Here is a 26,119-nt window from a genome sequence, read left to right as displayed (position 1 = left end):
TTCCAGTTTCTTAGTATGGGTCCCAGCCCTGATCTTTCTCATATTTCCACATTCTTATTTCTAACTGCTAGACACATCCACTGCAAGGGTGGTTATCTCACACTCAATGTTTTCAAACTGGAACTCTTGATTTTCCCTTTCAGATACCCCCCTCTCTTTCACCATTCTTAGTAATAGTGTCACCATTCAACCAGTCATTCAAGCTACAAAACATGGAATCATTTGGATTTCCCCACACACTGCTCTCTGTTCCCATCACATCCAAGCTCAAGTAGTTCAATTTCTGAAAATATCTCTTGAACTATCTTCTTCCCTTCTCAAGCACTGATACTGCCTCAGACCAGGTGTTTTTTTGTTTGTTTGTTTGTTTTTTGTTTGTTTGTTTTTTTAATCAACTTCCTTGCTGGACTCCCTACCTCCCATAGCTCTCAATTAGGAAATAGAGCAACACTTGGAATCAGTGACTGTGGTGGAAAGCGATGGACAAATAGCTTGAGTCACGGTGAGTGGCCACTGGGTCTGAAGAGTCAGTGACCTGCAGCTGTTTCAGCTTCTGAAAGTAGAACAGCAGGAGACGCTGTCTAGAAGTGAGCTGCTGATATTCTGGTAGGCATTGCTTCTGGATTGGAGCAGAATAAGCCAGGCATCCCTGCTATTGAGTACCTGCCTTATTCCAGTCCTGGTCAAGGCATTAGACATATCAAGCAATGAGTGAGATCAACATGAGTCATGCTTCATGAAGGAAACTTACAGTCTATGTGGGAAGACAGATATTAATCAAATGTGTTGAATGTTACAAAGGAGAAGAGCAGGGTCCAGTGAAGCACAAAACTGGAGGATTTTGCTTCGTCTAAGGGGTTCAGGGAAGCCTTTCCTGGGGAAGTAATAAGAAAAGAGTTTGTAGGTCGGAGGAAAGGAGAGAAATTGTGTTCCAAAGAGATGAACAAAGGAGGCAATTTCCCTATTCATCAATTTCAAAATACATTGGACTTTTCTAATATATAGAAAGATTTTCTAATGAGGCACATGGCTATGATATAGCTGCTTCTTTGAGACACCTGGTTTTAGCACCACTATAGTTTTCTCAAATATTTCCACTGACATCTCTCTCAAGCCACTGCAAGTAAAAAATTTTTGACAATCTATCATATTTTTAATATTTATTATTTTCCACTTTTTCTTTTAGTGGCTAAACATCTGGGCCACTTAAGAACAGAATTAAGAAACACAGACATAGAAGTTCCATTGAAGAGTGTTTATTCTTTCATCCAACAAATATTCATTGATTACCTACTATGTCAGGCGCTGTGCTGGGAGTTGGGAAAAATATAATATATGTGATAAGAACAGTGGTACACATGTTATGAAAATTGTTTTAAGTATTGGCCTTAGGGTAAAATTGAAGTTCTAGGAAGATGCCTCAGGTTGTAACCTATGACTTTTGTGTATCTTGTGCACATAGCTACACATCTCCAGGGGAACTTATGAACCCCAATTTCAAGAACGCTGGAGTAAATAGTAGAAAGGGTTATAGGTTGGGAGTTCTCGACTCATTCCTGCTATGGAAGCAATATCTGATCTAGGAAGTTCATTTAGCCTTTTTGGCTTCAGCTTCCATGTCAAAAATAAGAGGGTTAAACTAGATGAATTCGAAGCCACTGTCAGATCCATAAATCTATAAATTTGTACACTTTTAGAGTTGGAAGAGACCATAAACTCATCTTGCCTATCAAATATGTAAATTGGTCATTAGTAGATTCTTGAGGAAAGAGTGGCTAAACATCTGGGCCACTTAAGAACAGAATTAAGAAACACAGACATAGAAGTTCCATTGAAGAGTGTTTATTCAGAGATACAAACATACAGAAGCTTTACCATGAGGTCACCTTCTCCTTATCTCTTCAAGGCTGATGGAATATACACATCTGTCAGAATTCTTCTCTCAGAACTCCATGAGTCAACCAGAAACCAAATTACAAGTAGGTCCACAATTAACCCTCGAGGTAAGTGCCTTTGCTTTCTTATCTCCCCACCACCTTCATTTCTCTGGTGATGTGAAAGTGAAAATTCTCTGAAGCCTGGAGGAGTTCTACAAAGAGCAGAATGCACAAATGTAAATCAATCTTTCCTTCTGAAGGAGGATAAGAAGATACAACCTTTGCATGAACTGCCAAATTTAGAAGAGGTGGCACTCCTCCAAGATTCACCTCCAAATCTTTTCAAGTGCTTGCTATGGAAAAGTCCTAGCAAGGCAGCTCTCTTTTTTTTCAGTCTGGGATTTTCTTCTCCGTGGTCATTGCAAAGCTGAAAATCTTGGGAATTCCATTTTAGCCTGTTTCTGTGGTACTTTCATTGCCAACAGAGATAGTTTCAGATCAGCCTCATTTAAAAATGTGTTTTCCAACCCCCCAAAATTCTGGCATGCCAATTCTATCGGGCATTGGGAAATTTCTTTGCCTTCACTTAGCATGGACATTGGGAAAGTTTCCTGAGAGCTCTGTGCTGGAGCCATTCCAGGGTTGTAAAATGGCACAACCCGCTCTCATGACCAATATCCACATGTACACATAAAAGTATGATAAAATCAGCTTTATGTTCAGACTTATGGCAAAAGAATGGGAAAATAACAGGGAAAGGTGAACAAAACATCAAAGGTGGGCCAAGGTTTTCAGTGGAGGAAAGTGGGGCTTCCTGCCTTCCCTTAGTAACACTACTAATGGACGTTTATTGTTTCCTTACCCTTTGGCACACACTATTCCAAGTACTTTGTGTGCATTAAAACATTTAATCCTCACAGTAAGTCTATAAGGTGCTTTTATTCTCCTCACTTGGCAAATGAAGGAACTCAGGTATAAAGAGGTTAAGAGGCAGACAGGTTGGCTCAGCACTCAGGCTTTTAGCCACTACGTCTCATTGTCCCTTCAGGAGCAGGAGGGAGGCAGAGTTGGCTGAGGCATGACTACAAGGCTATCTGTATGTTCCCAAATCTTGGTAGTCTAGGGAGAACTTAACTCTTCCTTTCCACACCTCTGGGCAGCTGCACAAGTGAATGTACAAAGCGCTATCCACTATTAAAGATTTCAAGATTCCTACGTTTATAAAAATGTGGCCAGGAAAATGTGAAATTTCTTCCAATTTCTATATTCCCTCTCCTGCCCCTCCTCTACCTCTTATAGTTTTATTGCCTTCCACGTGACTAGACTAAAGTGGTCACAAACATTTGTTCAAATCAAATATATTTTAAAATGTCTGTAACACCTAAATAACTGTGTATACACACATATCGAAATAAAAATTCAAAGTAAGTTAAATTATTTTAGGTTATTTTCCCACTTTTTAATAGAATTGGCTTCAGAATTGAAAGAAGACTTAAAGTTTATTGAATCCCATAGGTCTAGGCTGTAGGCAATATCGCCTTCCAAAGGAGTCTCTGGAGGGTCTGGGTGTGTCATAATGATTGAGGGTGGGGTCGCGCTATTTGTATTTAGTGGAAGAGCCACGGATATTAAATGCCCTATAGTATGAGGGATAGTTCCTCACAGCAACAATTTTTTCTGCCTTGAACGTCAGTGGTGCCCCAGTGATAAACACTGACGAGTTTCAAACTTCCATGTTACAGTTGAGAAACTGAACAATAGAAAGGTGAGGAAACTTTTTCTTTCTTTCTTTCTTTCTTTCTTTCTTTCTTTCTTTCTTTCTTTCTTTCTTTCTTTCTTCCTTCCTTCCTCCCTCCCTCCCTCCCTCCCTCCCTCCCTCCCTCCCTCCCTCCCTCCCTCCCTCCCTCCCTCCCTCTCTCTCTCTCTCTCTCTCTCTCTCTCTCTCTCTCTCTCTCTTCTTTTTTTATGATTTAAGACAATGAAGATTTATTCTGTCACTGTTCTGGGGACCACAAGTACAAGGTGTTGACAGGGCAGTGCCCTCTCCAAAGGCTCTGGAGAAGAGTCCATTCAATGTTGCTCTTCTAGCTTCAGGCATTTGCTAGCAATTCTTGGTGTTCCTTGGCTTGGGGATATATCAGTCTAATCTCTGCCTCCATCTTCACATGGCATCCTCCTCTTCATATAGCATTCTCTTCCCTCAAGAAAAATTTCTTAAGGTCACTGAGCTAGTTAGTAGTGCAGCCTGAGGTAGGATCCAAGTCTATGTATGGGGGTTGCCAAAAAAATGTACCCAAGTGGACACTTTGGTCAACGTTGCTCAAGCAGTAGTTCGCCGTAATCAGAAGGGTCTGGACGCTGATGGTAACTACCTTGAGCACCTCTTGTAATTGCAGAAGTCAAATGTGACTTGTATTCATCTTTTGTTATCGGTATATATTGAGTATTACAATTTTAATGCGGTTTTTCTTTCTTAAAATATGTATACATTTTTTTGGCACCCTCTGTATTTCTAGGAAAGGGCTCTTTCTGCTACACCAAAGGGTCCATAGAGGTCAAAGCTATTTTCATAATGATACTACAACATTTGCTTTTATCACTCTCATTCTCTCACAAAGTATGCAGTGGAGTATTTCAGAAGCTGTGTGATATGTGATACTGTATAATGAAGTGTGTCAACATTCAGAAGATCTGTGAACAAATATTTTCTAAATGGCAAATGCATGATATTATAGAATCATTCTTGGATAAAAGATCCATTAAAAGTGCAAGAAGACCAGTGGATTTTAACTAAGTACAAAGGGTTCATTGATTTGATTTAAGATTTCACCATGCACCTAACATTTAAGAAACTATCATTCATTGAGTTTTAGTGTACTATCTGAGAAAAATATCTACAACGAACAAGCTATTAAAATAGGTCTCCCCTTTCCAATTATAAATTTGAAGGTCACATTTTGTTCATCTGGTATTTCAACCAAAACAACATACTGCAGAGGACTGAATGCGGAAGCAGAGAGGAGAATACAGCTGTCTTACACTAAGCCAGACATTGAAGAAATTTGCAAAATTGTAAAACGATACCAATCTTCTCATGACACCAGTTTTGTTTGGGAAAATATATTCATTATTGACAAAAATTTTTATAATATATTATTTATATATTATTTATAATATATTATTTATATTAATGTGAAATGAGTTTAATTTTTAAAAGAATTGATATATATAAAATTATTCCTCAGATGATTCTGATGCTCAGACTAGCTTGAGATCATTGACACAGAGTCCTTTTTGTTGAAGAATGTCCCATTCTAATGTTGAACTGGAGGAACGATGCCAGCATCAAGGACAAGCCTAAATCGGCCTGTTGGGGACTTCAAAGATACCCTTGGCTCTGCTTCACCAAGGAGCAGAGGCAAACTCCCCAGAACTGGGGGTGGGGTGAGGAAACACCCAACGCAACTCCTGATCCATCTTGACCAAGAGAAGCAGCTGGGAATCAAACAGAGAGAATGAGCCTCAGGAGGAACACTTCCGGTTCTAGACACAATGGACAGAATTATGGTCCCAATGGGAAAAGTCCCAGTCCCAGTCAGGAGAAATGTGAGTCTCCCAGTGTCCCAACTAACTGCAAGGCCGGAGAAGGCAAAGAAGTAGCTTATAGGCCAAATCGGGGTCCCAGATGAGCATTATTTGTATTTCCAGAATGTAGACACTTTCTGGAATCAGATGGAAAACTTTTTTTTAAGTTTTAAATTCCATAGCCCTAGTTTATCTTAAAAATTGGAAAATCTGATAGAGTGGGCCTAAACTCGACTGTGGCAACAATTCTCTGGAACTACACAGCTGCTGCTGCCAACAGTTGGAGCCTGAGCTCTCTAGTGATCCAGTCTCCAGGGTGCCTCACTTGTCTATGGCACTTGTCTGGGCTCTGGGTGGTGGGGCAGGGGGATTGCTATCCTGTTCTATCTAGACTGCTCAAAGAGAATGGGGGGATCTTTTGATGCTCTAAGAAGAAGACAGGGACTAGAGCTGTACCCGTAGACAAGATGGCCATACAGACTCAGAGTGGCATGGCAGAGCCTGCAATCTCTGGGACTCCAGGTTTGTCTGATTTGCCTGAGCAAAAGGGTTAGAGGCCAATAGTTTGATCTTTCTATTATTGATTTTCAGTTGTTGTGTTAGTAGTAGCACTAATTTTAGTTCCAAAGGGCTCAAGTTAGCTTTGGGTGATTGATTAACTACATCTTATTGGTGAATATCAGATCTCAGAGGAATCAGTATTCTCCGTTCAGTGTCTTATTTTTGTTACAGAAATGTGGAATGCTTCATGAATGTGTGTGTCATCCCTGTGCAGGGGATCTTTTCTATATTGTTCCACTTTTAAGATGTGTGCTGCCAAAGTAAGCACCATTTAGTGTCTTTTTGACATTTTTTGTGTGATCATAAAAGGAGTAGTTATAATAAACCCCCTAATACCCTCCATATGTAAGTTTCTTGCTGTGTTGCTGAATTTTCATATTCAGTCCTTGTCAAGCCAGTTAAGAAAAGCTACTTCCTCAGGTGTCAGCTGTGGATCCAAAAGCATCTACCAAAGATAAGCAGTTGTCATGGCAAAAAACAACAAACCTAAAGGTGATGGATCATGAGACTTGGTTACTGTACTTGCCTTGTGAATCTACACTGCCTTCACTCTTTACTTAACTCCACACGTAGCTTTTCAACACCATGGCCTGGGTTGTCTCAAAAGCACTTTGCTTCTCACTTTGCAGCTCCTCAAGCCAATGGCATTCAGCCACGTTATGTAGATTCCCTACTTACTAAATAATATTTCTTGGCAGTATTTATTTGTTGAAATTTGGCTTTTGTTAAAATGCATTCATGAATGCTTGGAAAATAAAAAATATACTCTAGTTGGATCTGAATTTTTTTGTTTTCTGATCATTAAAACAAACAAGTATTGAGGCAAATCTTAGGATACAACTTCACTAAAAGCATCTCAGTTGCATGAAGTTGAATCCTGTTATAGGAAGTTGTGATATCTAGGTAATGTGATTAATTCTTCCACTGACTGATTAGATGACTTTAGTTAAGTTACTTAATTTTTCTCTGATTCCTTTGTCCAACGAGCATGAATTCCGAATAGAGCTTTAAATCTAATAAACAAAAAGACTGGTAAGAAGCCTGTAGCTCTAGCTTAAACATATTGCTTAATCGTGAGTCACCAAGTTTTAAAAACTTATCATGATTTGACTTAATTAAAAAAAATATTTTGCTATTAAGGAAATATTTTCCATACTTACAATTATTCTTTAAAACTTGACTTAATTTATTTTGAATGTATCCTCATTTACTTCGACTGGCTTTTGTTGCTGGAGTTAAGGGTTACGGGGAAGAATGCCTGCTCTTCACTTCATGTATAGTAGAGTTGCTTCAAATTGTACCCCTCAAAGAGTTTGATATGTGTCTCCTGTGTTTGCGGTGAAGGGCATCACGGACTCAAGTCTGAGTACAACCCAGGAAATGCAAGTTCAAGAAACAAGCTGGTGACCTGATCTGGCGGAGGAGTGAAAAAAAGTTACTATTGAGCAGGGATGGTCTTGTTCTCTCAATACCTGTACGATGGGCTTGTTCTCTCAATACCTGTATGTTTCCTGTGGACCTGGAATGGGCCATGCACAGAAGATACAGAGAATCAGCTGAGAGATTGTTTTGGTACTCTCTATGAGGGTTTTAAAAGATGTCTGAAAATTTATCAAACATGGCCCCCGCTTCAGAAGATGGAGTCTAATTCCCATCCTGTTGATTATGAGCTGGCTTTAGAGACTCACTCCTGCCAAGCAGAATGTGGCAGAAGTGACGTTGCATGTCTTTCAAGGGTAGACAATAAAAGACAGTCAGCTTCTGCCTCACTGTCACTCTTGGGGCACAGACTCTGGAAAACATCTGCCACCATTGAAGATGTCCGATTACTCTGAGGTAGCCATGTGGCGAGAAAGCATGAAGAAAGACTCAAGGAGCCCCTGGCCAGGTGCAACGTGTGTGAGTGAGGAAGACTTCAAAATAAGGAAACCACAGCCACCGTTTTGTTTTTGTTCCAAGAGCTGTTTGGGTATAGTTTGTTACACAGTGATAGACAACAGGGACACCGTCCATTAAGACTGCCTAAAGACATGAAGGAACATTAGTACCGAAGAAACTGGGGTGGACCCTTGGGTCTTTGGGCCATACAGAAGGAGTAAGCAACCTGTTCTCTGGTCACAGGAACTACAGATTGGGAGACAATTGCAAAATTGGAGGATTTTGAAGAACTTATAAAATAAAGTGAAGCTTTAAACTTTTTCCGTGCCCAGTGTGAAATTGGCTTATGATGGTCCTAGTCAGGAAAAAAATTTTCCTATTCCCTCTATCTCTTCTCCTTCCTTAGAGTTTTTGATTAAGCCAAGCCAAACATTGCCAAAAAACATTTTAATAATTTTGAGATGGAGAAACGATTTCTAAGCATGACCCACAAAACCAAGAAGCCACAAAGGAAAAGATTGACAGATTTGAGTAAATAAAAGTGTTAAACTTTTGAACAGCAAAATATCATATGTTTTAAAAAGTTAAAAGGTGAGCAACAAATGGGAAAACTACTGATAGTATGTAACAAAGGATTAATTGCACATAATATATAGAATTCCAACAAATCAGTTAGAGGAACATAAACAACAAGTAAAAGACAAGGAAAATCTTGATGGAATATGGAGAATTAGTCAAGAACTATATGAACATATATTCAAACTCACCAATTATTAATGAAATAAATTTAAATTTATTTAATTAAATTTGCTGTACTTCAAATTTGTATTCGTTTCCTGGGGCTGCTGTAACAAAGTGCCACAAACTGGGTGGCGTAAACAATAGAAGTAGATTGACTCACAGTTCTGGAAGCTAGACGTCCGAGATCAAAGTGTCAGCAGGGTTGGTTCCTCTGAGGGCTGTGAGGGAGAGTCTGTTCCAGGCCTCTCCCCGAGCTTCTGGTGGTGTGCTGGCAATCTTTGGCTTTCCTAGTTTGGAGATGCATCTCTCTGATATCTACCTTCATCTTCACATGGTGTTCTCCCTGCATTCATGTTGGTCTCTGTGTCCAAATTTGCTCTTTTGATAAGGACACCAGTCAAACTGGGTTAGGGCCCACCCTGATGACCTCATTTTACCTGATCATCTCTTTGAAGCCCCTATTTCCCACTAAGGTCACACTCTGAGGTCCTGGGAGTTAAGACTTCAACATATCTTTTTTAGGGGACACTTTTCAAGCATAGTAACCTTTCACTAAGAAAAGCAATAGTATTGAATATTGGAAGCTGTGTGGAACCAGCACTCCTATATACGGCTGATGGAATGTAATTTTGGTATACATTTTGGAGAAAAACTTGCTAGTATCTCTCAGGATGATATATTCTAAATGTACATATCCTTTTCTCCCATAATTTCGCTTTTATGAATGTAGCAAAATCTAAACTAGGCAAAGTCAACATGAAAAAGAGAAGTTTTGAAGGTAACATGGCCAGAGAAATGGGAAAGAGGATGTGTTAGATATGGCCACTGTTTTAGTATTAGCCGGTATTATGGTCAAGTGGACTTCAACCTCAAATCTCAAAGTTGTTCTTCAACAATGAACACTGACAGACTCGATCTATAATCCTCTGAATAGCTCATTTGGGAATGGAGGGGATAACTACTTCATTTTTCTCTGGCTCTTTCCATTCACGTAACCTTCTGAGCAATATCTGACTAACACGGCCAGATTTAGAAAATAAAAACGCAGGACACCCAATTAAATTTGAATTTCAGATAAACAATAAATTTGTTTTCAGTGTAAGTATGTCCCATGCAATATTTGAGACCTGCCATACTTATACTAAACAAATTGTTCATTGTTTATCTTAAATCCAAATTTAACCGGACATCCTGCATTTTATCTGGCAACCTGATACCTGACCCCAAACTCCACACAGCAGGTGGGCGTGGCCCTTGGGGACATGATGCTATGGTGTGATTTCAGTGTATACTTCATTCAGGCATCTTCTCAATTGTGCTTTTTCAGGAACTTTTAAAACAGCAAAAACAAAAACAGAGAGCAAAACATGTGACAATTGCAGCAAAAGATGTCACAGGAGCTGGTCTCATGTAAATATTATGTTAATTAAAACAGATGAGTCTGGAACATAAACAAAATAACTGCAGGGGGGCTGGTTTTTGTTCTGGCTGACTTTCTTAATATAGTAACTCAGTTCCCATCCTGTTAGCACTCTTCCCTTATCAAACATTGAACTGGGGTATAAGGAAGTTTAACTTACCAGTGATTGGAGATCTGTTTTCTAAACACTTGAAACAGATGGTTTACTGTCTGAAAAGCATGCTTCTTTTCAGGGAATGTAATGTTGAGCTTGGTTATTTCAGGAAAAATGTTTTGTTGCAGCTCGTGTATTGACATTAGGTTTGCCACACTGATGAGCAGTTTCCCCTCTCTCTGTTTCTTCCATTGAGTTTGCCTACAGGGCAAAGGTCTTATTTTTAATGCTGCACGCTTGCTTCTGAGACATTGTATTGGGCAAAAGCCCAATACTCTTCCCATGCAACTTCTCACAGCTTCAGAAAAAGAGCAATAACTATGCAGAAGGTTTTTTAAAATGCACGTCAGTTCAGAGTGTGCAGTTGATAGAGGTAGACACTACCAGCTGAGCTGCAGCGAACTTAACAAACAAACAAAAATAGTGTCCTTTTTGCCTATTTTGGGAGGGTCGGGGATCCAAGCCAGGTCACGTGTTGCATTTAGTTGTCATGTCTCTTTAGTCTTTTTAAAGTTCCTCAGTCTTTCTTTACCTTTCATTGATGCTTTTAAAGAGTGCAGTCTGGTTATTTTGTAGAATGTTCTTCAAGTAGGTTCATGTGATATTTCCTCATAATTGGCCAGGATATATTATACGTTTTAGGCAGGAATACTAATAAGGGGTTAAAACTGAATTTTCTAACACCATTCTCGTGCTGTGCAAAAAAGTTGGCTGTATCCCATGAGTGAAATTTTTCTGCTGAAGCCGTGGGGTTTCATGCCTCCCACCAAAAAAAAAAAAAAAAAAATCTCAATTTAACTGAGTGGCCTAAACTTTTTATAAGATTCTCAGAATCACATTTAAGAGTAAAAACAAATTTGGATGTCTGTGCTTTATTCTGGGCTTTATTCTCAGGACAAGATGAGCACTTTGGATCTGTGTGAATGGTCTGAGGGAGGTTACGAGAGAACAGGGACTGGTTCCTGTAAACTGACAGTTCGGGAGAGTGAGTCGGAGATAATCGCATAATCCATTTATAACCATCCAAGTTAACAAGCTCTCACCTTCTCCAAATAGGACCCTTCTTCACAAATAGTCACTTCTGCGCAAAAGTGGGCTCTCATCCATGGTACTGCAGTCACATGCAGCCAGTCTCATGGCATTATTTTCCTGCAACAGCACAAACATCAACTCACAGTAGGAGCACTATTAGGAACTGTGACATATTATTCCATGTATAATCTGAGCTTTGAAAATAATTTCCGCTTTCCCCCACCCTCACACCAAATAGCTGGCAGCTGTGTGTGCCCAATGCAATCCCAGACGATCAGTAGACTAGAAACTCCTAGAACAACTGTGGCTGGTTCTGTGCTGCCGTGCTCAGGTCAGACCACATATGGAGAATGAGTCCAGGCACCACACTGTGAGAAACATCCATAAATGGAATTATTTACAGAAGAGAATGAATGCATTGCAAAAGAATTCAACATTGAGACTAAGAATGGCTTTTCAGGCCTTTTCAGTTCAGTCTTGGCCTAAACCCCAACTTGGGTTCAGCTCCCTTTCCTCCATGACTAGAATACTTGTCTTGCTCATCTTATCAGTTGTCCTGATAATGAGGGACAAAGGCTGTGCTCCTTGCTGACGCACTTGCCAGATATAGCCTGTCAGCCAGGACATCAGAGGATTCCCCCAAAAGAGGTACAGGATGATTGTCTGATGGAAGGAATTGAGTCCACCTGGGACTGTATTTATGCCCTTCCATTCCCACATTCTGCCATAAGAATGAACTTCCTTCCAGAACAGGTAGCAGGGTCTGTCTGTCGTCCAACAGGCCTGTTACCCACTCAGGGGCAGGTCTACACCCAGTGCAGGCTTTCCATGTATTTCCATCTGACTAACGGAGCTCACTGTGTCTGGACATGTGTTCAGACACACACTGTTGCAGGAAATTACTAACAGTGGATCCAGAAGGACAAGAGAGCTATTTGCAAACTGAGACGCTGTCATGAAGATGGATTAGATGTGTATGTGCAGCCTTAAGAGTCATGAACTGGGACATTATGAGGGACACAAAGAAAGACTTCAGTTCCATATAAGGAAAAACTCTCTAACAACTGTCTACCTACCTCCGTCTCTCCTGCAGTGACTTTTGAGCATAAGGAGCTACACTATTTATTAAACTGAGTACAGTTGATGTAGAGCCCTTTAAAAATGGAATAGGTGCCCTTAAGAAGGTAGTGCGCTCCCTTCTCTTTATTAACATTTACTAATTATTTGCAAGAAATGAGAAAGGCTTTGGTGGGCTGCTGGAGAGAGGGGGGCCCGCCACATAACTTTTAAAAGTCCCTTCTAAGTCTGAGATTCTATGAGGTTCAATAATCAAATTTCAGTGAAATTTAGCATAAATATTTTTCCCAAAGTAATTGTTATTTAACTGCCTCATTCTAAACTCAAAGAAGAAATATTTCCCAGTTATTGAGACAAAAGAACCAGTTTCATTTTTGATGTGTGTGTCTGGCATTCATGGGATTTACAGAAAGTTGTGTAAAATGGGAGACCCGTACAACAACAGATTCTCACTCTGGTGAGATCACTTAGAAGCTAAAACCAACTGATTGTTTCTTCAGGCCATATTCTACTAATATAGCAGGAAGCTTGACTCCATCTGCATATACTGTGAAATGGAAACAAACAAACAAAAAAGCAAAGGAGAAAAGCAAAAAAGATTTCATCTCAAGGAAAAATAAGTTGCAAATGATTATCATCAAAATAATTTTTCCATTTTATTTAACAAGATAACTCTGAATGTACACATTTGATTTATGAACACAGTGTAAAATATTTATTCCCACCTTCCTTTCATCTGGTAATCCCTACATAAATTTGGACATAGATAATGAACAAGTTTTACACACAAAAATGAATGTCCTTCAGCTGCTTGGTGTGACTGTGGTATTAGATGATTTTCCATGTTTGTGGACATCGGTTAGGTGGGCACGAGCGTGTCCATGTCCTCCCTGCAACCAGGCCAGACACTCACAGAACCAGTGCTCGTGTGTGACAGAAGCATGCTGATCACAACAAACCTCACCAGGTCATTCCCTGATGCGGTTATACCCTTATGGGCATGTTTCCACACCCAGAAACACCCTTTTCTGTGGCAAGGGTACAGCATTATCTACTATCCTTCTATCTAATGTGTGAAATCAAATGTGTTTGTTGGGGGCAAGAAGTCACAGTAGTGTTCCTTTTTCACCAGATGACAAAGGGTCAAGTACAACACATGGTGACTCTTTGAAAAGATCCACAATCCTTAAAAAGGGCAACGTCCTTTCTGTGTTACAGATGAATTGTACATGGTTTTGCCACAACACTGTGGGGCTGAACAGGCTGCCGTGAGTCCAGTAAGAAGTAATATGTGAAATCCCTTGCTATGAAAATATCTTTTACTTAAAGAATATGGATTCGAAAGAATACCAAAACAATTATTGACAGTTCTGGGAAAAGTATTTACCATTAATGTCCCAGGTCAAAAATTATACACAGGGAAAGAACTGGGCACTTGGACATGGACATTTTGGGGAATGACTATGTGAACAATTTTTTACACTTAGAGTGTCATTGGTCCAATTACAAATGGATTTGTCCAATCAAGTCTCTGAATTGGTGGGCCGATGAAGGCAATGGATACAGTCAGAGGGGCAGCGCCTAGTTTGGAAGTGAAAAGCCCCCATTAAATGCCAAACAGCAATCCACAGTCCCTCACAGCCTGACAACATTTGCCTCTAACAGGAAAATGACAGTGTCAACTCATGAAACCACATGACAAATTATTAGTTAAATATTTTCTGGAACACCTACACTTCAGTTAAAACTGTCCATATTTACAAATTAAAACTCGCCATATTTACAAATCAGTAAACATGGCAAGGGGCTCACAGCATACTTATAAGATGCAAATATACAAGGTGGTGGTAAGTTTATGGCAAGGCTCCCTAAAAATAACAGGAAATTCTGATGCAGAAAGAGAGAGTGAAATTGCAGGCCATGTATTGTAAAGGAGTCATACTCTGAGGAAGGTACTATTTGAAAAGCACAGAAAACTATTACAGTCAAGAGGGAATCACAAACATAAAAATAAAATATTTGGTATTCTACACTATATTACAAAAATAAATATATCCATCAATAAATAGCAGGACACCTAGAAACTTTTACATGAATATTTTGGTTGTTGGTGGCCCAAATCCCTCTGCTCCAATTTTCCTTGAGAGCCACCTGGGTTTATCAACTTCGGTGATGACAATTCAGCCATAAACGTGTAAAAAAGACTGGTGTGGGATGTAGCCAAGGCCTGTGACTCTATTTTTCCAAGGATGTGATAATTTCATGGCTTCGCATGAATGCAGCAATGTTGGAGAGCTGCAGGCATGCTGCGAGAGGCCTGATGGGAGCTGGAAGGACTCTATTTATAGTTTATGTCTTTTCAATTTTTGATGAGAAGAAAGCAAAAAAAAAAAAAAATGCCACTAGCACTATTTGAATAACCAATATGTGTCTTTCTGCACCCTCTTTCCATAGGGAGGAAGAAATCATAGAGGTGCATGTTTATACCTGGACTGTGGTAAAAGGAGAAGCATCTGTGATACGCAGCCTGATCTCAGGCAACCTAGACTTTTACGTCTCCTTCACAGGAGAGTGATGATAAGTGCCCGAGACAAGGTTTCTCCAAGAACCTGGCAAAGTCGGTAGAGGGCATGAGGAAAACAGGGCCTGTACATCTTATGTTCTAGCATGAGGGTGCTAAGAGCAGCAGGGTGCCAGCACCCGCAAGCATGGCTCCCGAGAGCGGACTGTTAGTTTTCAGGAATTTTGCAAGCCATTTGACGTCATATTGGTAGCTTGAAATAGGCCATGGTAGGAGTATTTATACCACTGAGATCCACACACCAGAGCGTATTTGCTGGCTGTGAAGCATTTACCAGCATACCACATATTTTAGACATAAAGAAAATTTTACTTGATCTTTTTCTAACCAACGCTATCTTGTTCAGCCAACATTTTAATGTATGTCTATTACAGTGTCCTTTAGAAAGGATAAGAAGTACCATAGAGTATATGAGTATACAGTGTGTACCGTGCCTGTAAAGGGTGCACCAATCCCACTGAGGGCTCTAAGCGTGTCTATCCAAAGCCACTTACACACACACACACATACACACACACACACACACACACCATTATATGTGGAGGCTACTCCATAAATGAATGATTCTGAGTTGCATGGCCAACTCAAATTGTCTCTCACTGTATACTCACTGATGGTGAGAATATCACTTTGTCGGGACAATGAATTCCCCAGCATCTGCCCTCTGTTTGCTCTCAGAATCTGTATATCCAGATGTATAGAGGTGAGGTCCAAATTGGGCAAAATGTCCTTCAAAATAGCTTCCTTGGCTCTATTTACTAGTACAATATGAGTTTATAACCCCAAGAGTTTTCTGAAAGGGATGTCGATGGTTTCCCAGGGCAAAAAAAAAGAAAATGCCAGACTTCTTAAGGAAGAATTCAACGGGGTGAGTGGGGGACAATGTACTGGAAATCACATTCCTGATTGTAGCGTGAACCATCTGTGTCATCTGCCTGGAGGTGTCAGAACTGTTGGAGAACTGCTCTGCTCTGGTTCTTCCTGCAGAAAGCGCGTGATCTTGCATGAGTGGGACACAGGGAGGTGGGGGGTGGGGGCAGACAAGACCACATCAGAGTCTCAGTGTCCTTCCTACTGGCCAACTACTGGGGACCTACCAGACCATTCCTATCAGGAACACTTCCCAGGCCCTTAGTTCTGGCCAGTTCCAAAACAGGAAGAGTGCAGAATGGGATGGCTACAGGGTCTCTACCATGGGGCAAACCTGATTTCAAACTGCAGGCTTAGCTTTCAAGTCATTTGCTTGTGTGCCTATTTATTAGTTTATTTAGATAGATCCATTTGGATTCTCATTTCCTTTTCCTTAAGCATTCTTCATGAACAAAACTTTATATAACGGATATTATTAAAAGAAAATCAAATTAAATATCAGGGCTTTAAAAATCTAGAAATGAGAGCACTAACTCCATTCATTCAGAAATAAATGCTTTCAGGTATTCCCTTCCAGCTCACAGGAGGAGCAATGAAGGCCAGTGAAGAGAACGGACACGGAAATGGGATAAAGAGGAAAGAGGGAAGAGGGAAGGTGGGAAAAGCAAGAGGAGAGGTGCAGAGGCAATGGAGAAATACTAAGAATTGATGAAAAATAGTAAGAAGCGAAGATCCAACAGACAGATCCCTTCTGATTTTCCTCCTCTTTGTCTTTGATAATTTTATTTTGTCCAAAAGATTTCATTCTCCAATTAGAATTGCTTATAATTTTACAAAACACATCCTAGGATAGTATTTAGGTCATTTTCCTCTCCTCCCCTATGAGCCGCCTTCCACCTCCTCAACCCTCTGCAGCAATAAAGGTCAACACGCATGGCCTTGCTTTCCTATTTTCTCAGGAACAGGTGTCACCCTGAAGTTTTTCTTTCTTGACCAGGCACTGCCCTGTCGAGCACACTGTAGCCCCATGGGTTCATTCTTTGCTATTGTACCTTAAGACCACTGCCTCTCAAAGCCAATTGGTTTGTCTCAATAACCCATCTCCTCAAACCTGCAGCATCCTTTACTAGGCTCTGCTGCTCTGAGCAATAGCAGAAACTCAACTGACAAAAGCCACGCCTACATTCCTAATACTATTTAGGAAATGTAATACTTCCTAGGATGGTTAAATTCCTGGTGCAAATGATCTTGACATGAATCCTACTCAGAGAGGAGGTGACTGAGAACATACCAGTGGCGTTTAATACACATTTGATTGAGTCATACACGTGTGTGAGTCTAATCCATTTCTATGGAACCAAAAGAGTTTTTATAAGTTTATCTATGTACACATATACATACACAAATACCTTATCTTTCTACACCATATATCTGCATAGGGGTTGTTGTTTTCAAATTGATGTAGATGACAAGTAGTATGGGCTTGCCACTTGCTGTTAGAGATGGCACTGCCAGGAAATGACAAGTCCAAAGAAAAACAGATTGGAAGGGATGAGACTGTATAGCAAAATATGCATTTCCTTCTCCAAACTGACCTATGCCTTTCCCTAAGGTAGCAACTGCTATGATCTGTACACCCTTATTAAATAATCTTATTAAATAAGAACACAAAATATACACATTTACAGTTATTAAATAAGCTACACAACTCATTTTCTATCTACAGCCACACTCAGAGACAGCCATGCCTTCATATTTAAACTTGTAGGTGACAACACCTTTATCTAAATAGAGGATAGAGATGGGCTCTAGCTTGGTGGGGACACAGCAAGCTTTGGAAGCCTTCTGGGAATTCTTGAGATGGACCAAGGCCTGGATAATTGCATGTTTTGTGGGTGTGAGATGCTCTGCCAGGGGGTAGTTGCAAACACCACGGCATTCATAGGCTTCATATCCCGGTGGGGCGATGATCCAAGAGTCCCAGCCAATCTCCTTGAAATCGATGTAGAGTGGGGTCTTCTTGCAGTAATTTCCTTTGGCATTCCTTCTGATGCGGGCAGTGGAGTCATAGATGATGTTTGACCTCATCTGCAGCAAAGCCTCTTCCCCAGGTCCATCGGAATAACCGTCCAGGCCCAGGTTGTCCAGCTCCAGAAATTGCTCATGGATGATCATTTCATTCAGTTCCTCCTTCCGTTCCTTCTCACTGCTTTGGTCATCAGAAAACACAACAAGCAAAGGGTCATGCTTATTCCGGGCACTGGTGTCTATTTCCAGTTGTCCCCTGGCAGTGTCCTCTGTTCTGTCGTGTCTGCTCTCAATGTGGATTTCCAGCTGGTGGGTGGATGAACCTGACTTTTGCCAACGTCTGATGGCATTGGTGACATCAAAAGTCTCCCACTCACTGTTGGTTCCATAGATCTCCTCTGACACCAAGACCAGCATGTTTCTTTCACCTTCAATGTCCCTGTTGTCCTCTAGGACTTCAAAAATGGTAATTTTTCGGTCTACTCCTTCATACATCATGCGATCTCTTTGCACCAGTGTGTACAACCTGAGTTCAGCCATGATGACCTCTTCATGGTGAGGGATGGATACATTGAAGAGGAGAGGGTATTTTCGGAGCCCATGGAAACTGGTTGGTTGGGAAAACAGATCTGGAAAATAAAAGACAAAAATCAGATTTGCAGTATGTTGCAGAGAAAAGCAGATACTTATTTATGTCATCAGAGGGCCTGTCCATGAGGGGGCTTGAGACAACGAGAATGAGGAGATATTGGTGAAAACTAAGAATGTTAGCATTCTTTGAAAATACTGAGAGGTCAATGGTAGAATGCTAAACTGCGTTAAACTGCCACGACTGAAATGGAAAATGGCAGCCTAATGAACAGCAGAAAACTCACCCAGCCTTGCTTGCATAGCCTGTCAGCCACAGAATTATAGAACTTGGCAGGGCCTTGGAGACTATGGGCAAGCCCTCAATTTTTCTAACCAGGGAAGAGCTAGCAAATGAAATGTGTGGTGGTGGTTCTTTTCTTGAAGTTTTTCAAGGATGAGGCCTTCATGGCTTGTCATATTTCCATTTGTAACTGGTGGAGATCCCACGTAGTTGTCTGGGCACTGGTCTTCCTGAAGACCTCCATCTAGACCAGGGGATGGTAAACTATAGCCCACGGGCCAACAGTTTTTGGAAATAAAGCATTATTGGAACGCAGCCTCACCCATTCGTTTCTGTATTGTCTGTGATGACTGTTGCACTATGATGGCAGAGTTAAATAGTTGTAACAGAGAACATATGGCCCATAAAAACTAGAAATGTACTATCTGGTCCTTTATAGGAAAAGTTTGCTGACCCCTGATCTAGACACTAAAGCCTGACAAGGTCAAGAAGACAGCCATAAGCCACGGGGGTCACAGCAGTTGATTTTGGGAGTGCATTATATTGGTCAATGGAATGAGTTTAAACTTTCTAGCATGGCTCCCAGAACCAACTATAACCAGGTCTTAACCTCTTGATGCAGTCATTACTCCCATTCATCATCTTCAGTGCATGGAACATTGCAATTGCTCAATTGGTATTTGTTGAAAGACTAAATACATTGCAAATCCTCCTGTTTAAAGTAGACTGATATCTTTACCACTTGCCAAAACACTCCTTTGCTTTACTGTATATTGCACCTTTGGCTAGGTTCTTCTGATCCTTGGAAAGCCCTATTCCCTCACCTCCACCTACCTAGCTGTGACCCCTCCCTGGGGAACCTTCCTTTCCTCACCTCCCTGGAAGTTTACTTCCCTCTCAGTCACTTGAGTGCTTACTCTCTACCTCTCCTTTGACCTTTGCCATTTACATCCTTGTATTTCAGTTGTCTTTTTGTGAATGGATGTTCCCAACTAGACTGTCATCATGCTGGCAGGTACCACAGCTTAAAGTTCCTTGTATGCCTTCAATCTGCCACGATGCCCTAAACAGAGACAGAGCTTTGAACATATTGATTAGTTGATGATTCTGGGCATCAGACCAAATTGATTGATGGGTACAACATATGTCTTTATTACCTCAAGTAGCTTGGGAGTTGTCCCCACCCCATTAGAAGAATGGAGGAGACTTGACTCCCTATGGACAAGGAACATTTGAAGACCAAAAATAGGGGGGTAGACTGGTTGCTTGACTCATGAGAAAAGTGCAGAATAAAAGCTCACAGTAGTGAGAGGAAGGGATCACAAAGGAGCATAAGGCAACTTTTGGTGGTGATAAATATGTTCACCATCCTGATTCTAGTATGGTTTCAGTGGCTGTTTACATATGTCAAAACCTAAATTGCACCCTATAAATATGTGCAATTTATTGTATGTCAATTATACTTCGATAAAGCTGTTAAAAATAAGTTCACTGTGCATGTTCAAATGTAGTAGCTAATAGACAGAGGAGACGCATTTCTGAACAAATTTCATATACCAGGTGCTCTGCAAACATTGTTTTATTTAACTCTTACAATGTCCCTACAATGCAGGTATTGCTACTCTGTTCATTTTACACCAAAAGAAATTGAACCTCAATGCATAAAATTGACTTCCCCCAGACGACAGCAGAGCAGTGGTAGGAATAGAAGTCAGGCTTTTTCCACCTTGGAAGTGGCAAGTGTTTTCCCTTGATTAGCTAGGTTTGGAGGGCTTGGGAGTTTGTTTTGTTTTGTTGGTCTGACTCCTAGGCGGCTGCACTGAGCAAACCTAAGAGAGACAACGGTAGCCAACAGTGCAGGATTTGTGTCCTGGGGGGCTGAGCATTTTCACCCACGGGGGTGAGGGGGGCCTGGATTGTTCACAGACAGATGTACTGCCCTTGCTGATCTCTAGTAACTCTGTAAACCTCACTTCCTGACCTGGAGCATCCAAATCCTCCCAGGGAAAAGTAGGAACTGAAAAACTCCTCTTTTGCAGGGAATGCGAGAATTTTCCCACTCACCCTGAGCCAGGCACTAGGGCTTAGCTCCGCGCTCAGCAATGTTAGGAAGGAAGTGTTCCCATCAGGAGGAGGCTGTTCATTTTCTATTCAGACCCACCTCCAAAGGACTCCGTAATTCCAGCTTCCCATTTCCATTATGTTACTAAAGCACATAGCCAATATGTTACTAAATATTAGAAATTTTGATTGTCAACTACATTTTTAAGGCGAATGGTATCTCTAGGACTGAGGGATACCTACTCACCATGTTCTCTAATGCCTAGAATGTAGGCAATTCATTAGTAATAACTGATGTTTGTCCCACTTTTCATAGCAAATGGAATGTTTCTTACTCATAACTTTTTTTAAATTGCTCAATTGTGTTATACGGTATATTATCCCCAGTTTACAGATGAGGACATTGAAGTTCAGAGAAATTACCTGCAACTGCTAAGTCAACCTGTTCTCAAAATTCCAAACCCTGAGCTATTTCTTTGACACTACCTTTCTCGTTTAAGAATATCTAGCCAATATCGATCTAAACCCTTTTTTGTACCTGGTTAATGATTATAAAAGCATAATTGGGAAATAGTTTTTCTGAACCCACAGCTTTTACCATAGACATTAGATGGGTTTTTGTTGTTGTTTTTAGCTACTGAATAAAGATCTGAGAGAAAAAACACACACACTTTTCCCGCTGATATTCAAAGCTTGTGCATTACTCTTCATAAGACACAGAAATAAGCTGGATAATTAAGTGGGCCATGCACACTTCCTGGAAACTATAAACAGTGTTTCAAGGATATATTTGTCATATCAAGTGCAGCAAAACTTTAGGAAGAATTTCTCAAATACAAGTTTCCTTCCTGTTTGAACAGTTCTTAAATAAGGTCACAAAATGGAAACGCATCCAAAGTTTGAGCAGAACACAAATCACAACTTTCTGTGTTTTTTTTCGTCTATTTTCATTTTAAGTAAAAGTTGACAAATTTTTGTCAATCAAAAGCCACGTGGAAACTGAAAAATATAAAGGTATAGTAGTAGACCAACATTAAGTTTTTTGTATTACTTGCTGTCCAAATTTTAAAAATTTAAAGACTCAGTTACAATGTCAAAATGGTACATACTTCATCATGGCTTTGGATTAAAAGATATTCTTTAATACCTCTTAATACAATTTGGAAAATAAGCATAAAAATGATATAGACCCTAATGTGCATTGTTTTGTGTATCTGTCTACACACACCCTCCTATGAATGTATTTACCTTTATGGTCTACATTACTCCCATACATTGTAAATTTACTTATCCCTTCTTGAAAAAAATAATCCCAGCCAAATTTCATCAGTAAAATGTAAACTTACCTTCATTCTTGAAACTCCTAATGATGTTGGCAGATGGCATAGAGGTCCGGTCCGTTGCAAATTTGTTGTAGAGTTCCAGCATGTACTCTGGTGGGTCCACCTTGGCTGAATCCTGCAGAGGGATGTCAGACAGGTTCAATGTCTTGAGAAACTCATCCTTCATACTCTGCAGCAGTGTGTCAAAGTCAACACCGTCTTGCTCTGAGAAGACATCATCGAAGAGGGGCATATCTTCTTCCAGAGGTGAGTGCTCCAGGCTCATGATGGGGCTGCCAGAAACAGAGTGAGCCGCCAGGCAGAGGAGAGCACACAGCTGCAGGGCCAGAGAACCCATGACTCTACTCAAGCCCCCAGGCCAACCCAGGAAGGTTTAGCTCTCCTAGGCTCTAAGTGGCAGTTTTATCTTGCAGAGCGTAAATGTCTCATGTCATTGGAGACAAGTTTGGAAACCCTTCCCCTCTCTCTCCCTCCCCCTACCATTCTTCCTCTTCCTCCAAAAGTCAGGTTGCAGTAATTGGATAACAAAATCCCCTATAGGGGCCTAGCCTTTCTTATCTCTCTAGTGTAAACTTGTGCACTAGATTTTGTTGCTATCTCCCAATCCCTTTTTCTTTTAATGAGCATTTTGTAAACATTTCCACATTCTGACACTGGCTAAGAGATAGGACAATTTTCTCCTTGCAAAGGCTCTGCTTTTCTTCCTTTCAATTCACTTCCTTTTGGCAGGAATGCCTAAATTCTGCTTTTACGCTACTCGGTTTCACACATGCCTGTAACAGATATGAAGAATCAACACAATACACATCAATGGCGATATGTATTAATTTGAGTGATGGGGTTCCTTCCTCCCGTACAATTTCTGAAGAAAGAGCAAATATCCAACATCTCCAAGTTAAGTTAATAGATATAAATGAATTTATATATATTTTACAATCTTACATTTCGCAGCAATAGGAAAGCGTAAACTTCGTGGTCAATAGCCTTTTTTGTAGAGATTTGATTAGGCTGAAATAGCTTTTGAAAAATACGGAGGGCGCTTTATTACAAAAGCAACTAAAATTTATTGGGTGCTTTCCTACAAACAGACGTTGTGCTAAGTGCTTGATATGTACCACCTAGTGTGTTCCATGTAATTACCTTACTATTATCCCCACTGCTGATACGGATCACTAAGGTTCAATAGCTTGTCAGAGGTCACAAAGCTACAAAGCGATAGAGCCAGGATTTGAACCTAAGCAGTCTGACTTTCATGAAGAAAACGATCAGACTTCTTAACTAGTATTCCCCTAAACTGGGATATGATCAGTGACGCTGAAAGGCTGACTAAGCCCCAGCCCAGCCTTTCCCCAGACAGTCCACAGTCAGGAGGCAATCAACAATTTGCAAGTTCTTCACCCAGGCAATGAATTATTAAGATGATCAAAATCTCTGCCAAATCTATCTTCATAGCTAAATCAAATTGATCATTAAATGGCTCCAGTAAAAGCTTGGAGGATACCATTATGAGGCAAATGAAAAATGCCAGAGGCCTTGGTCTGAAAAACAATGGTAGAATTAACTGTGTGTCTGGTTTAGGAAAGACAATCAAGTTCATCTCACTTTCCAACCCCAATTAGTGGTGGTAGCAGCGAGGTGCAGTCAGGATGGTCCTGTCGACAACTGGGGGTGGGAGGGGCGGGGTGCTCTTGCCACTGAGGCAGTGGAGCTGGTGTCTCCCTGATGTGCTCAGAGCAGTCCCTGTGTGATGACTCAGGGCCCCCAACACTGTGCAGAAGGCTTTACACTTGTACACGGCAATACTCTCTTAGTTTCTGAGTTAAATTTTCTGCATTTACCCCAATACATTAGCTACAGTATCTCCACTTTTTTCTCTAGGCTCCCTAAGGTTTATAGCCGTCTTTTGATTCTTTTTTCTCCCAAAGTGCAAAATTTTACAGCAATATTTTGAATTGCCATAGAAAGATAAGGACTTTGAGGGGGGAAAAAAAATCTGTCCTCGAAATTGTCCATTTGTTTAGTAGTTGTTGGTTTTGATTCAGTGCTCTATTCCAGTTGAAGTTGCTGCTGCTACATTAAAAAGACAACTATAGACTGAAAATAGATTATACCCTAAACAGATCCACAAGTGAGTGAGTCCAGGGGCCCAACTGCGTCCTGGGGTGGTACGCTTTAACATGAGGTTTCTGACAGCATGCCAGCAGGGCTCCTGTATCACGTCCTGCATCAAAACAAGCCCCCGTTTATCTTCACACACACACAGATGTCAGCGCACACTCCCAATCTGTACATGGCAGGCATGTGCGTGTAACTGCCACAGGACAGCAGAGTAAGTGGCAGACCTTATGACCCAGGCGCACCGGTTTCAAAGGTCAGGAGAGATGGGCATCCCACTTTGCAGAGTTCCAGTTCTTTGCATTCTCAGGGGTAAGACATGCAACTGAGCTGTCACTGGCTGCCCTGTACTTGCGTCAGAGTGACTATGGGGTTAAATAGTTGGGTTAGTTTCTCATCAAAAAATGTTTATATTTTAAACTGATTTAAAGGTAGAAGAGGAAAATGTCTACCATCACATCTCAATGCTTATGGTTTCTTGAAATGCAAAGTGTGTAAGCCCCACACCTCTGCTGGGGTGGATGAGGGAGGAGATTGGACTTTGTGCATGGAGGAAGGGGACATAATCTCCTTCCCTCTTTTAGGCCTGGGATACCTTACATTTTAGCTGTAGCATCTCTTTGTCCCTGTGATTTTCTTTAGAAGCTTTCCCTGATGACTCTAAAAGGTCCGAACATCTCTACATTCCTTCCTCTATCTTGATTTTTCTGGACACTACCTATTCTATTACTGTGCACTGATCTCATTATTTTGGATGCCACTCATTTGGAATGTGTTACAGTCTGTTTAGACTGACGATCACTATTTTGCTGAGCCCAAGATATGAAATGTATGTCTTGATTTTAAGAGAACCTCCACATGTGTTCCCGTAAGTAGTGCACAGATCCTGGATAAATGTAGTCGATAAAGTTCTCCTGACTGACAAGAGGTCAGTGAAGTTAGGAAGTCTCTGAACATGACTCCAGGTTCTTACAACCCCTTCCACTTTAGACCCCACTCAGAAGCATTACACTACTCTTGCTACCTACTCGGAAATTTTCAGAACTTTGGGGTATACTTTCTCAAACAAAGTGTGATAATAAAAATATTTAGCAAGCTATATAACAGGTCCCAGCCAATCAAAACAGATCCTAGCTGCAGTGCCAGAGCAGCATCCCAGAGAACCAAACTTCACCTCTTGAGCTCTGGATCTTGAGGAGAAATGAGATGCTTGAGAGGCGCTCAGGCAGCAGCTAGTTACCAACCCATACAGCAATATTTTGATATTTTGGCATTAAGTAGTGCTGTTATACTATGTATAACAGGTGACTATAAGTTCTACCTAAAATACCTAAGCTGGAGCTCTGCAAACTACATACTGATGGAATTTGCAAATTCATCATGAAGACAGATAGCCTGCACTGATTATTTCCTAACCTGTTACTGTGTTTCCCTGAAAATAAGACCTAGCTGGACAATCAGCTTTAATGCGTCTTTTGGAGCAAAAATTAATGTAAGACCCAGTATTATATTATATTATATTATATTATATTATATTATATTATATTATATTATATTATATTATATTATATTATATTATATTATATTATATTATATTGATCCAGTCTTATATTATGGTAAAATAAGACCGGGTGTTATACTAAATTTTGCTCTAAAAGAAAAGATGCATTAGAGCTGATTATCCGGCTAGGCCATAGTTTCGGGGAAACACGGGACTAGAATCTGCTCTCTGGCTGCCCTCTCATTCTCCAATCCAGATCTTGCCCACTGTCCCCAAACCTAGGAAAACATTTGGGGTGCCTCTGTCCATAGGATGGAGCAACGACCTCCTCCTTCTCTGCTCTTTTCGGATACCATCTGCCCCAGCACCTTCCTCCGGGATTAGACGTTGCCTTGACAGTTGCATTTCTCATCAACTCCATATT

The 26,119-nt window shown here is 40.7% G+C and overlaps 1 protein-coding gene, 1 long non-coding RNA gene and 1 pseudogene across 2 annotated transcripts; 1 reads left to right on the top strand and 2 right to left on the bottom strand.

Moving 5' to 3' along the window:
• The first annotated feature begins 1,927 nt into the window (after positions 1-1,927).
• LOC148758925 (uncharacterized) lies at positions 1,928-8,221 on the top strand. Its single transcript, XR_016019819.1, has 2 exons — positions 1,928-2,003; positions 7,368-8,221. It is a non-coding gene; the product is annotated as an uncharacterized LOC148758925 (long non-coding RNA).
• On the bottom strand, positions 6,193-6,291 carry LOC141571950 (U6 spliceosomal RNA; annotated as a pseudogene).
• A 4,735-nt stretch (positions 8,222-12,956) lies between the features above and the next one.
• On the bottom strand, positions 12,957-22,476 carry BMP10 (bone morphogenetic protein 10). The gene is made up of 2 exons (XM_019718378.3): positions 22,083-22,476; positions 12,957-18,433 (listed from the first exon to the last, which is right to left on the bottom strand). Exons 1-2 carry the CDS (start codon positions 22,414-22,416, stop codon positions 17,493-17,495), a joined length of 1,275 nt encoding a protein of 424 aa, XP_019573937.2. The 5' UTR covers positions 22,417-22,476; the 3' UTR covers positions 12,957-17,492.
• Between the last annotated feature and the right edge of the window lie 3,643 nt (positions 22,477-26,119).

The sequence above is a fragment of the Rhinolophus sinicus genome, chromosome 2 (genome assembly GCF_057876585.1).
Source record: "Rhinolophus sinicus isolate RSI-liver-muscle chromosome 2, RSI-T2T, whole genome shotgun sequence".
Lineage (NCBI taxonomy): Eukaryota > Metazoa > Chordata > Mammalia > Chiroptera > Rhinolophidae > Rhinolophus > Rhinolophus sinicus.
Note: the sequence above shows the minus strand (reverse complement) of the source record. Positions and strands in the feature narration are given on the sequence as shown.